The sequence below is a fragment of the Globicephala melas genome, chromosome X (assembly GCF_963455315.2).
Source record: "Globicephala melas chromosome X, mGloMel1.2, whole genome shotgun sequence".
Classification (NCBI taxonomy): Eukaryota; Metazoa; Chordata; class Mammalia; order Artiodactyla; family Delphinidae; genus Globicephala; species Globicephala melas.
In genome coordinates, this window is record NC_083335.1 from 56,412,390 (window position 1) to 56,426,452 (window position 14,063).

The following is a 14,063-nucleotide window of genomic DNA, read 5'->3' on the forward strand; positions in this document are numbered from 1 at the left end:
ATTATTTAAAACCCTTCAAAGGATCCCCATAACCAATAAAATTTAGTCTAAACTCATTAACAAGACATATGAGATCCTCCATGACCTAGTTTTTGGCTACCACCTCAGCCTCATCTTTTATCTTATGCCCTTGCTCACTTTTACATGCCAGCAGTACTTGAAGTTCCCTGCATACTCCATGTTGTTTTTCATTTCTCCACTTTTTGCTTTCCCTCTGTCTCAAAAACTCTCTCCCAACCTCACTTCATAAAGCTAACTCCCACTCACCTTTTATGACAGCTTAGGCATCACCTTCTTTTATGGCCTTCTTCCTTCACCATTATCATCATGCTTCTCCCTAGGCTTGGTTAATTGTTCTTTGAACTCCTACTTCCTTGTATACATTTTTATCATTGTATTGATAACATTGGATAATAAGTGTTTTTTGTTTCTGTCTCTTCTACCAGTCTGAGCTCCAGGGACTATCTCAGATTCATCTTCATACCTTTGCAACTAACCAGTGCTTGGCACATAGTTGGTGTGAAATAAGTGCCTTTTAAAGAAAGGAGGGATGAAGGAAGAGAAGTAGGAATAAGGGAAGAAAGGAAAAGGGGAAGGAGCAACCCAGATCTTGGGATCATTCCACAACACCACTCAGTTACAGAAATCATTTAGCAATTCTTAGTTTATTTTAAGGAATTAATTTATAATCAAATCACACATTTCAAATAAAATTCATTATTTATATGCCAATGCTTTGGTGCAATTCCATAGATTTATCCAGTAACTAAAAAGTATTCAATATGCTCTATAAGCAATTTGCAACCAACCTTCTATGCATTTCACTGAGTACTTCATAAAGATACATGTCATAAATCAGTAAGCAAGTGTTATGCTGAATTTTGGAGATAACAAGTATTTGCCATTCCTGCTGGTTAAAGAAGTTGGATATTGGAAGTGAAAGTTTCGCTCTGTGGTCATAGAAGGAAGGGTTGGGGGAAGGAAAAGTTAAACATATAAAGAGATAACAATTGATGGCATTAATACAGAAAGAAAGGTAAAGTATAATTTATAGCATAGGTAACTCATACTCATAGTTCTCTAAAAATATTCCAAGTATGCTTTGAAAATGATCAAATTATATTGTATATATAATATATATAAATTATATATATATACAGATTTTTTTCTGCCGGAAACGTTTAATAGTTGGGTTTTGTCTGCACATGTCCTATCTTATAAGGGATTTCTGGCTCTTCAGAAATTGGGTATCCAATTTGTTGTCTCTCTCTTTGAGTGTAGCTTGACTTTGGAACTCCTGGTGTGGCCAAACTCTGCAAGGAAGTTAAAAATATCAAACATAATTAAATGATATTTAATAAAATTTCTATTCTTGTTTAGATATGTTGTGTATTAGAAAATTGTGCATATAATATCTGAATCATTTTAGAAATTTGTTTAATCACCATTATACATTTTAGTTATTTAAAAACACACACATACAGAATTTTTTTTTAGCAACTGAATTGTTGGCTGCTTTTAAATAACCTTTAAATCCTGTACTCATAGTACAGTTTCCCTAGACAAGTTTAGATATTGTCCAATCCAGAATCTCTGTACTAAAGTAAGAACCTAACATTACAGGAGCAAATTTATGGAAGAAAAACAGATACCTCTTTTTTCTGAAATTACAGTACCAAAGTCCACACTCTAATCTTGCAGTGATGAATGTTAGTACTATATAACTGCACAATTACATTTGTTGCTTTTATGAAGTATCTCACTTTTCTTTTGTTGTATGATCTTATTCACAAACTACATTACTAGTGTTTCCACATCATATGTTATTATAACAACATTGTTTATGTTATAGTAGCCCAGACTTCTGTTACCACTATAATATTGTTTTATGATAGGGGTTCATGCTAAAACCTCATTTTCTCAGCATAACATGTTACTTTTTGACAATTAATCTCTACTCACAGATGCACTTTTCTATTGCAAAGACCCTCAGAAACATGTTCATGAGCATTTAAAAATAGCATTTTAAAACAGATCTGAGAAAGAAATGAAGGCCTTTATTTTGAGAATTCTCTATTTTTATTGGAAAATATTGCACTGATCACTTTCCTCAGTTGTAAGAGAATGGTTCAAAGATAAACACACATATGTGCACATATACACATATGTTGACCACCACTCTGTGGCAGGCATTGTACTTGGCACTAAGGATACAATAATGAATAAGTGAGGGTTCTTGATCTGGATGAATTAAAAATCAAGTGGAAGACACATACCAATAGTCAGGTAGATAAATAATTATAACATAATATCTTAGTATAAGAATGAAGGCAATAATAGTGCTGCTGGGAGGGCAGAGGATAGAGCACTACCTCTGCTTAAAGGTTTGGGAAAGGCTTCATGAATGTGATATTCAAAGTACATATTAGGATGACTAGGAGTTTTCCAGGCATGGAACCATAAATGCTTTGGAACCATATACTTGAGAAACCATACATGTGGTATGGCTGGAACATAGAGTGCAAACCTAAGATCAGCCAGAGATGAAGCTGTAGAGCTGGAGAGATCAGGGGAGCTAAAATCCTTCACATTATGCTTACTTGAGGAATTTTGACTTTGACCTATTTGTAATAAGGATCAAGTATGGTCTTTTAAGCTAGATAACAATAAGATCATATTTGGTTTTAAGATAATAACTTTGGCAGCTGTGTGACAGTTAAGCCTGAAATAGAGACACAGGTGGCAGAGGAATTAGTTGGTAATAATTTAGAAGGGACATGCTGAAGACCTGAATTTAGTCCGTGGCAGAGAGATTGAGTTTTCCCAGAACTGAGGGGGTTCCTGGAATGTGGGACTTTCACTTTTAAAACCAAGACTGTCCCAAGCAAATTGTGGTGAGATGGTCACCCTAGATTTAAGGGAAAACATTAATAACACATGACTTTGTGCATGATTAGATTTAGAGAGAGCAGTAAAGGAGAGAAAAGAGCCTCCTAGTGCTCACAGACTTCAGTTTTAGATGATTGGGTAGATGGCACCATTCACTTTAATACAGAATACAGGAGAGGAGCAGGGTGGAGTGAAGAGATAATGACATAGGTCTTTAAGGGGCCTGCTAGACATACAAATGTACAGATATCCTGTAGATTACTAGAATCACTGGTCTAGATCTAGAGAAACTTCTATGAGTTGAAATTAGATTTGAAATTCACAAACAAGATGGAACCCTGAAAAAACAGCACCATTTAAGTTGTGGACAGAGTTGGAAGTGTTTCAGAAGGAGTTTGAGGAATAATAATCAGAGAAGTATGCAGACAACCAGGGCAGTGGTACCCTGGCAGTCAAATGAAGAGTCAGGAAGCAGTGAGTGTCAAATGCCAACAGAGACGTCAAGTAAGGTAAAGTCTTAAAATAAGCTTTTAGGTTTGCTTATCAGGGGCTTACAGGTATATGTAATGAGAGCAATCTTAATAATATGGTTTAATAAAATGCTGAGCTTGGTCTCTTGTGTCCTTTAAATGATAGTACAATGAAAGATTTCTTGAGAAAAAGATAAGTTGAAGTTGTTAAAAGAAACTCAGATGAAAATTTCCCTAGGTATTAAGTAAGGAGCTCTTGGCATATTGTTTTCTTGTTTGGTGCACTACCTTCTACCCTTATCAATATCAACTTCACTTCAACTTTTTCTCTTACCTTGCCTCCTCCACTTCCAACCTTGCCCCTACTTAGAAATTGCTACTACTTTTTGACTGAGGTAGCCACAAAAGGGAGCTACAGCCCACTTCTTCCCTTTTAAGTCTCTTGTCCAACTCTTGTATATTACTGCTTTTCTTTTAGTGACTGTAATTAAGGGTAAAATTGATATGCGCACTGCATTGAAAGTGACTGCACCAACTTCGTTATTTTCTCTCACTACCCTCTGAGCTATTTCCTCATAGCACTTATCACAGTTAGTAATCCTATATGTGTTTATTTGCTTAATATATTTCCCCCACTATATTACAGCTCCATGGAGCAGGAACTTTTCTTTCATCATTCTTTAACTACCACAACAGTGCTTGGCATGTAATGGGCAACAAATTAGTTGAGTGAATGAAAAATGTCATGTTACTCTGTTAACTTCACTCAGTTTTAAAAGATTAATCTATCTGTCCCAAGATTTCTATAATTCTATAATCTTTAAGGGTCACTATTTTTTTCCTGTTCACCTAGTCTTCCAGTAAAATGCTGTTTTAGTACCATTTTAGTCCACTTTAAGTGGTAACCTGCTATTTATCTGGACACACCCTAAAGAATGACCCTCCAATGAGTCATGTCCCCTGTGTAACCCCCTACCCTTGAGTGTGAGCAGAACCTGTGATTCGCTTTTAGCCAATAGAATATGGAGAAAATAATAGGAAATGTCAATGGAATAGTTATTCCCTTGAATAGATTTTCTTATATGACTCCATCTTAGGAGAATGGAGCTGAAGCTTCTTCTGCTGGCCTTGAAGAAAGCTGTAATGTTGTGAGAGAGTCTGTCAGAAGGCCAAGTGGCAACTGTAGGTAGCCTCTACAGACCGACAGTGACCCCCTAGTTGTCAGCCAGCAAGGAAAGATATGGGGCAGGGTGGGCGGAATCACCTAAGTGATTCCTAAGGAACTGGATTCTACCAACAACCATGTGAACGTAGAAGAGGACCCAAACTCCAGATGAGAATACAGCCTGCCTGACACCTTGATTGCAGCTTGGTGCAACCCTGAGCAGAGCACCCAGAAAAGCCATATCCAGACTCCTGACCCACGTAAATTGTGACACAATAAATGTATAATTCTTTAAACTGCAGAGTCTATGGTAATTTGTTATGCAGCAACAGAGAACTAATACATAGATCAAAACTAATATGATGTCACCTGCATTCAAACCCAGAGAGTTTACCTGCTATATTCTCAATATTAGTCTTTCCTCTTTCATTATTTAGATTGTATTTTCTCTTGGATTTCCACGTGTATTGACCCACAATGAGTTCAGTACCATTCTCTATTTCCTTCTCTTTCTGATTTAATATGTCACTTAAAAATTCCCAGTTTCTTCCCAGTTCTATCTTCCAGAATCACTGGTCCACATACATGGTACCATTTATCTAACGTGTGAAAAATCAGTTTTTATTCCATCACACATCCAGCATTTTGCCTTTCTCTTGTACGTCACTAAAACTCCACATTTGTATTTCCTTTCTTTACCTCTCTGAGGTCACTCATCAATTCACAGTGTTTTTTTCTCCCAATTTTAATGAGAAACAATTAACATGCATCACTGTATAAGATTAAGGGGTACAGCACGATGGTTTGATTTACATATATCGTGAAATAATTACAACAGGTTTAGTTAACATCCATCATCTCATATAGCTACAATAAGAGGGAAAAAATTTTTTTTCCTTGTGATGAGAATACTTAGGATCTACTCTCTTAACAACTTTCCTATGTATCATACATCAGTGTTAACTATAGTTATCATGTGGTACATTACATCCCTAGTAGTTATTTATCTTATAATTGGAAATTTATACCTTTTGACCACCTTCCTCCAATTCCCCTCCCTTCACCCCCACTTCTGGTAACCACAAATCTGATTTCTTTTTCTATGAGTTTGGTGGTTTTTCATTTGTTTGTTTTACATTCCACTTCAAGGACCATCCATGTTGTTGCAAATGGTAGGATTTCCTCATTTTTATCTTGCTGAATAATATTCCATTGTGTGTGGTATATATATATACACATACCACAACTTCTTCATCCATTCATCCATTGATGGATGTTTAGGTTGTTTCCATGTCTTGGCCATTGTAAATAATGCTGCTATGGGCATGAGGGTGCAGATCTCTTTTTGAATTAATGTTTTCATTTCTTTTGGATATATTCCCAGAAATGAAATTGCTGGATCATATGGTAGCTCTGTTTTTAAGTTTTTGAAAAATCTTATACCAATTTACAATCCCACCAACAGTGCACCAGGGTTCTCTTTTCTCCACATCCACATCAGCATTTGTTATCACTTGTCTTTTTAATGATAGCCATTCTAACAGGTGTGAGGCGATATCTTATTGTGGTTTTAATTTGCTTTTCCCTAATGAATAGTGATGTTGAGCATTATTTTCATGTAAACATTGGCCATTAATATATCTTCCTTGGAAAAATGTCTATTCAGGTCCTTTGACTATTTTAAATTTAATTATTATTTTCCTGTTAAGTTGGATTAGTTCTTTATATATTTTGGATATTAACCTCTTATCAGATATATGGTTTGCAAATATTTTCCCCATTCTATAGGTTGTCTTTTTACTCTGTTGATGGTTTCTTTTGCTGTACAGAAGCTTTTTAGTTTGATGTTATCCCACTTGTTTATTTTTTATTTTGTTGTTTGTGCTTTAGGTGTGAGTTTCCAAAATATAATTACTGAGACTTGTGTCAAGAAGATTTGTTCCTATGCTTTCTCTTAGAATTTTCATGGTTTCAGGTCTTACATTTAAGTTTTTAACACATTTTGAGTTAATTTTTGTAAGTGGTATAAGAGAGGGGTCAAGTTTCATTCTATTACATGTGAATATCCAATTTTCCCAGCACCATTTATTGAAAAGACTCTCTTTTCTCCATTGAGTATTCTTGGATCTTTCACGTCATTGGTTAAATTTATTCCTAAGTAGTTTACTGTTTTTGATACTATTGTAAATAGCTCAGTTAGTTCTTTTTCTATTACTTAAGGCATAGAGTTAGGTTGTTTATTTGGGATCTTTCTTGCTTCATAATGTAGTCATTTATTGCTATGAAATTCCCTCTTAGAACTGCTTTTGCTGCATCCCATAAGTTCTCATATGTTGTGCTTCCATTTTCGTTTGTCTCAAGAAATTTTTAATTTCTCTTTTAATGTATTTTTTGATCCAGTGGTTGTTCAGGAGAGTGTTGTTTAATTTCTATGTGTTTGTGAATTTACCAATTTTCTCTTGTTATTGATTTCTAGTTTCATGCCATTGTGGTCAGAAAAGGTAATTGGTATGATTTCAGTCTTCTTCAAGTCACTAAGACTTGTTTTGTGGCCTAATGTATGGTCTATTCTAAATAATGTTCCATGTGCAATTGATAAGAATGTATATTCCGATGTTGTTTGATAGAATGTTCTGTAAGGTCAATTGGACTATAGCATTGTTCAAATCCAAATCCACTGTTTCTTTATTAATTCTCTGGCTGATCTATCAATTGTTGAGAATAGGGTATTAAAGTCCCCAAATGTTATTGTATTACTGTTTATTTCTCCTTTTAATGTGTTATTGTTTGTTTTATATATTTAGTTGCTCCAATGTTGGGTGCATAAATATTTGCAATTGTTATATCTTCTTGATGGATTGACTACTTTATCATTATATTATGACCTTCTTTGTCTCTTTTTACCAATTTTAGTTTAAAGTCCATTTTTTTCTCATATAAGAATAGCTACTTCTGCTTTTGTTTTTGGTCACCATTTGTTTGAAATGTCTTTTTCTATCCCTTCACTCTCAGTCTATTCATCTAAGGCTAAAGTAAGTCTCTCGTAGGCAACCAATCATTGGATCTTGTTTTTTTTTTTTTAAATCCATTCAGTTATTTCATGTCTTTTGATTGGAGAATTTAATCTATTTCAGTTTAAGGTAATTATTGATAAATAAGGACTTACTATTACCAATTTGTTAATTTTTTTCTGGTTGTTTTGTAGAGCCATTGTTTCTTGTTTCTTATCCTGCTCTCTTTTTTTGTGTTTTGATGCTTTTGGTATCAGTAAGCTTTGACATCTTTATCCTATTCTTTTGTGTAATTGCAGCAGATTTTTTCCCTTATGGTTATCATGAGGCTTACATAAAATATATATAACAGCTTAACTTCAATGAAATTCCTAAACTTTACACTTTTCCTTCTCTTCCCTCTTACATTTTATGTTACTGCTGTTATAATTTACATATATTATGTTGTGTAACTAATAACAGGTTATTGTAGTTATGGTTATCTTTATGACATTCATTTTCTTAAACATTTAAACTAGAGTTGTAAGTGAATTATGCACCACCATTACCATATTATAGAATCTAACTTTGAGTATATATTTACCATTAACAGTGAGTTTTTGCTACCTTTTTAATGTTTTTATGATGTTAATTAATGTGCTTTTACTTCCACTCAGAGAACTCCCTTTAGCATTTCTTGTAAGGTAGGTCACATGGTAATAAACTCCTTTAGCCTTTTTATTTTTTCAGGAAAGTCATTATCCCTCCTTCAGTTCTGAAGGACAGCTTCACTGGGTATACAATTATTGGTTGACAGGTTTTTTTTTTTCAATATTTTGAATGTCATCCCATTCTCTCCTGGCCTGAAAAGTTTCTTTTGAGAAATCTGCTGATAATCTCATGGGGGTTCCCTTTTATGTAACTTCTCTCTTTAGTCTTGCTGCTTTTAAAATTCTTCATTGCCTTTGACTTTTGACAATTTAAATAATGTCTCAGTGTAGCCCTATTTGGGTTCAACCAATTTGGGGTCCTTTGGGCCTCATGGATCTGGATGTCAATTTCTCTCCCCAGGTTCAGGAAGTTTTCAGCCATTATTGCTATAAATATACTTTCTGTTTCTTTCTCTTTCTTTTCTCCTTCTGGAATTCCAATCATGCAAATATTGTTTCTTTTCATTGTGTCCCATAAGTCCCATAGTCTTTCTTCACTCTTTTGCATTCTTCTTTCCTTTGCTTCTCTGACTGGATAATTTTAAATGTCCAGTCTTCCAGGTTGCTGATTGTTTCTTCTGCATGGTCGAGTCTGCTTTTGAAACTCTATTGGATTCTTCAGTTCAGTTTTCATATTTTCCAACTCTAGGATTTCTGGTTGGGTTGTTCTGATGGTTTCTATTTCTTTGCTGAACTTGTCATTTTGTTCATGTACTGTTTTTGTAATTTCAGTTTTTTGTTATCTATTCCTTGTTTTTAATTACAGGGTAACACAGTAAACTCCAACACAAAGGTAGGGATGGGGGAGTGCAAAAGGAATAAAGAAAATAGAACCAGTATTTCACAAAAGCATCAAGCCAGTGATGAAGTAGCAGTTAATGCTTTGCAGAGTCTTGAGGGTATAATTTGCTCAGGGTGCTCTGAGGGATTCTCTTCAGCATTTCTTTGGAGAAGGTTTGAAGCAGCTGCCAGCCAATGTTCAAAGTCTCATAGACAGGGCGATTTTCACAAGGACTCTGAGCAATAAAGTTCTTCTCAAACTTCTGCAGAAATTCCAAGTAAAGAAGATCATCTGAGGTAAGGGCTTTGTCTCCAACTACAGCTTTCATGGCTTGTGCATCCTTACCAATAGCATAGCATGCATACAACTGGTTAGATACATTGGCATGATCCTTTCTGGTTATACCTTCTTCAATAGTAGACTTCATTAACTGTGATAATGAGGGCAGCACATTAATAGGTGGGGAAATCTGTCCGTGTGTAGATCTGCCACTCTGTAATATATCCAGTCAAGTCAGGGATTCAGTGAGTGATATCATTGTTACGCATGGTGAGAATAGGAATTTGAGTAATAGAGTCATTTCTACCTTCCACTCGACCAGCACATTAATGTATTGTGGGTAAATCTGTATACATATAATTTTGGAAGCCTCGTTGACCAGGAACCTCCTTCCTGGGCTGCTGAAACCTCTCAAAGTGCTTCAGCATAAGAACTCATGTCTGTTAGGGTAACCAATACATGTTTTTCACACTGATCTTCACTACTCAGCTGTGGTTAGAGCCAAGTGAGGAGTGATAATTTGCTCAATAGCTGGGTCTTTAGCCAAGTTAAAAAAGAGGCAGGCATTGCCCCTTGAGCCGTTTTCTTCAAAGTCAGATTTGAAGAACCGGGCAGTTTCCATGTTTACACCCATAGCAGCAAACACAATCACAAAATTTTCCTCATTGTAGTCCACTACATCTTTGGATTTTTTTTTACCATACCAGGCTGGCAATAGATTAGAGCTGCAATCTAATTGTGTGGTAAGCCATCTTCAGAGAAGACAGGAATTTTCATGCCATCTATGGGCAAAATACCAGTCTGAATCATCTCCTCTGAATAGCTTCAACACTGAGGATTGATTGCCTGGCCCATGATGTCAATGAACTCTTCAGCCAGTACAACAGGACCTCTGTTGATTGTTTTTTCTAATCCATTGAATACCCCACCAAGCACCTCCTTAGACACTGGTGTTTGGAGAATATCCTCAGTAAATTCACGGGACATTTTCTTGACATCTATACCTGAAGTCCCTTCAAATACCTGAACGACTGCTTTGGAACCACTGACTTCTAGAACTTGCCCACTCCGCTTCATGCCATCAGGTAATGTCAAGTGCACAATCTCAGCATATCTGGGAAACTTAACATGAACTAAGATCACTAGTGGACCATTGACTCCTGATACTGTCTTGTATGCCCTAAAACAATTTCTTCATTGTTCTCATTTTAAAAGCATGCAAACATTGTTTTTCAAAGACTTTCTAAAATCAACTGTCTGGCTCATCACTTGTTCTTTAACTCTATGCTGCTGCTCAAATTCTAAAACTGAACTGTTCATTTTTTTGTGGTCTGGGACACTCTGTATCATTACTGAAAAACAACCTTTCTCCAATGGAGTGTAGCCACTGGAGAAGTTCTTCGGTCACTGGCTAAGCACACACAGAATGTTGAGAAATCATAGTCATCTCCCTTAAGGGTTTACAACCTTAGTCATGGAGTACTCTTTAAACTATGTTATTGTTTCAGTTGATACTCTCTGAATTGAGATTGAGTGAATAATTATATGGAAAAATGACAGCTGCCCCTTATAATCTTTTCCTAGAAGCTGCCCCTCCTAGGGGCAAAACATATAAATGAAATTCATAAAAGAGTATTTATAATTGTCAGGTATAAATTTATTGTCATAAGAATGCAACATGTGTCAGTTACTTGACACATCTACTTCAGCTCACATAAACTCCCCAAAGGCATTCTCTAATGCAAATAATTCCCATTATAAAAAGCACATCTGGGAGAGGAGGGATAAATTAGGAGTTTGGGATTAAAATATACACACTACTGTTTATAAAATAGATCACCAACAGGGACCTAGTGTATAGCACAGGGAACTATACTCAATATCTTGTAATAACCTATAAGGGAAAAGAGTCTTAAAAAGAGCATATATACTGAATCACTTTGCTGTACACCTGAAACTAACACAATATTCTAAATCAACTATATTTCAATAAAAAAAATTTTTGTAAAAGCACATCTCCTCAAACCATAGAATCAAGTCTTTTCCTTCTTCCTTACACTGCAGTGCTGTCACATGACCCAGTGACTGATCAGGACAGGATTAGTCAGGCAGGAGAGCGCCCAGACTGATACCCTTCATCTGAAATTCTTTTTAACCAATGAGCCACAAACAGGCACTCTGGCAATTAACCAGTGCAAACATAGTCTTACAACCTGGGGAAACAACAGGTGCTTTCCTAAGTTTTAAAGAGTCTACTTCCAGGGCTCATCCCCAGTTCCTAAGGAAGCTATGAAGAGGTCTGATGCTACACAATTGTATTGTTTAGTAATCAAGAACCATTTCTTTCAGAACTGCTGAGCAGTCCACTTAAGCCTGGTTTATTAAGGTCTTTTTACAATCACAACACTTAAACATATCAGTGCATATGCTTTGGATATATGCTATATAATATGGGCAAAGCTGCTTGTCTTCCCCAAAGAGAGCCTTGAGCTGAAAAAAGTTAATGGTAGAAAAAGGTCAAACAAGACTTAAGAAACCTGGAATTTTCCTGCTCTGCCAATAATCAGGTGTCTAAATCCTGGCAAGCCCTGTCCCTCCCATAACCTTAGGCTTCTCACTGTAAAATGAGAGGGTTAGACTATATGACCTGCAGGGTACTTTTCAGCTCTGGCCTTCTCTGATATCTAGGTGTCCTCCTGCAGAGCAGCCTCTCCACTGAACAACACCTCCCTCTGGCTGCAGGCCTGACCTCCATCCATGAAAGCAGTTTTCCTAATTTCATTTAGTTTTTTTTTGTGTGTGTTCTTGTATTTTGCTAGATTTCCTTAAGAGAATTATTCTGAATTATTTGTCTGACAGTTCATAGATCTCCATTTTGTTAGCGTCAGTTCTTGGAGCTTTATTAGTTTCCTTTGTTGGTGTCATATTTTCTTGGTTTTTCATTATCCTTGATTCCTTACATTGGTATCTGCACATTTGAGTAACTGGCGTCCTCATACAGACTTTACAGGTTTGCCTTGGCAGAGACGGATCTTCACCAGTCAGCTCAGTTTGGATCTCTAGGCATATTTGTTGGTAATATACTTAGGCAAGTGGGGCCTACTGTTATGCTGGGGGTGGAGGGAGGCAACTGTTCAAGCTCTGAGGTTGGGGATGGGATGGTGTGCCACTGGCTGAGAACAGTTGGATAGGACTGCTGGCTTGGTTCCCTACCCAAGTAAGGCTGTTAGATGGTGCTGTACTTTCCTGGATTCTCTGGTCAGGCTTACTAGATGGTTGGGACTGGGTACTATATTCAGTAGTAGATGGGACTATGAATTAGCTTCACTCCCTGGTAGGGTAGCAAGGACCTGTATGGGCTTATTGTTTGGGAACCCAGATCAGGCAACTGTGTGCACTGAATTCCCTGATCAGGTGAGACCACCAGTTTTTTTCTGCAAATGGGGAAAGACATGGCTTGTGCTCTCTGTTCAAGTGCCACTCTAGTCTGGGCTGTTGGATGGGCTATGCAGCTTCCTGTGTGCTCTGATTAGGTTCCCTGGTTAGGTAGGCTAGAGGCTGTATTCAGCAATGAGCAGGGCTATGAATTAATTTTCCTGCCTGGGTGCAGTGAGAGAAGCAACATAAAGCCAGTAAAGCTCTTTGTTGTCTTAACTAAAGCCAACCTGCACTCCAAGTTCTCTGGCCGAACAGGTTCATTGGCTTTGCTCTGCAAACTATCAGCTCTGCCTGCCTGCCTCTTGCCTTGAGTGCTGCTAGGCTGCACAGCTTCCAGTTTTTTTGCCAGCCTTTCTGATCAGATGGGGTGAGAGATACTGTCCACAGTGAGTGGGAATATGTCTCAGTTCCCTTGCCTGGGCAGGCCCGCATCTTGGCTCAAGCATTGCTGGTTACACAGCTTCTAGGGGTTCTTGCCAGCTCTTGTGGTCAGATGGAGCTCTGGAGCCACAATGGGTGGGGCTATGTTTCAGGTCACTTGCTTGAGTGGGACAGTGAAGGGTCACTCCAGGCAACTCCCATTTTTCTCCAAGCAGGCTTTCTAGTCTCGAGGGGTTGGGAGCTACCCTCAGCCTTGGCTATGAGTTAATCCCCCTGCCTGGGCTTAGCAAGAGAACCCTCCATGCCCAGTATTGGCTTTACTCTGGGGGCAATCAGCTCTGCATGTCTCTCAGCTGGAGTGTTGCTAGGCTACACAACTTCCCGGTGCTCTCACTAGCTACTCATCAGATGGGGCTGGGAGACACTCTTCCTAGTGGATGGATCTATGACTCAGCTCCTTGCCTCAGACTCCTTGGTCCAGGCTCTACGGCCAGAAAAACTCCTCATTTGAGTACCCAAATCAGTCAGATCTGCATCCTAATGGGTTCCCTAGCCAAAGTGCACCACTGACTTGGTTCTGCATATGGGCAAAGCCATTAATTAGGATTACTACTTGGGCACTGCAGGTATGAACTTGGTCTGCCAAGATCTTTGTTGCAAGCCCCTTCTCTCTTCTCCATAACAGTCAGATTCCCAGTGGTTGAGCCCTGCAGATTTCCCTGCAGTCTCCATGTAGCGAGACCAGAATAGGGGCTCCCACATGAGTAGGGGCTCCAAGAAACTTAGGAGGTTTGTTGTCCCCCTCGCCTCTCCTTTCCCACTGGAGGAACCAGAGACTCAGGGAAGACTTCTCTGTGTGTTGCTACACTGGCAATGGGAGGGACAATGCAGTCATTGTGTAGCAGCTTCTCTTATCCTTCCGAAGCAGTATCTTTTGCTCTCTGTGGTGCAGGGGGTGCT

General features: G+C 37.8%; 1 protein-coding gene and 1 pseudogene across 2 annotated transcripts in view; both read right to left on the reverse strand.

Moving 5' to 3' along the window:
- Nucleotides 1–756: 756 nt before the first annotated feature.
- Nucleotides 757–14,063, reverse strand: part of LOC115849259 (uncharacterized) — a 61,824-nt gene continuing 48,517 nt past the window's right edge. For both annotated transcript variants that reach the window (XM_060292945.1, XM_060292944.1), the window contains one exon: nucleotides 757–1,313. In XM_060292945.1, the coding sequence (XP_060148928.1) occupies nucleotides 1,182–1,313 (132 nt within the window). In that variant the 3' untranslated portion in view covers nucleotides 757–1,181. The remainder of the gene's footprint in view (nucleotides 1,314–14,063) is intronic.
- On the reverse strand, nucleotides 9,100–13,835 carry LOC132593293 (V-type proton ATPase subunit B, brain isoform pseudogene; annotated as a pseudogene).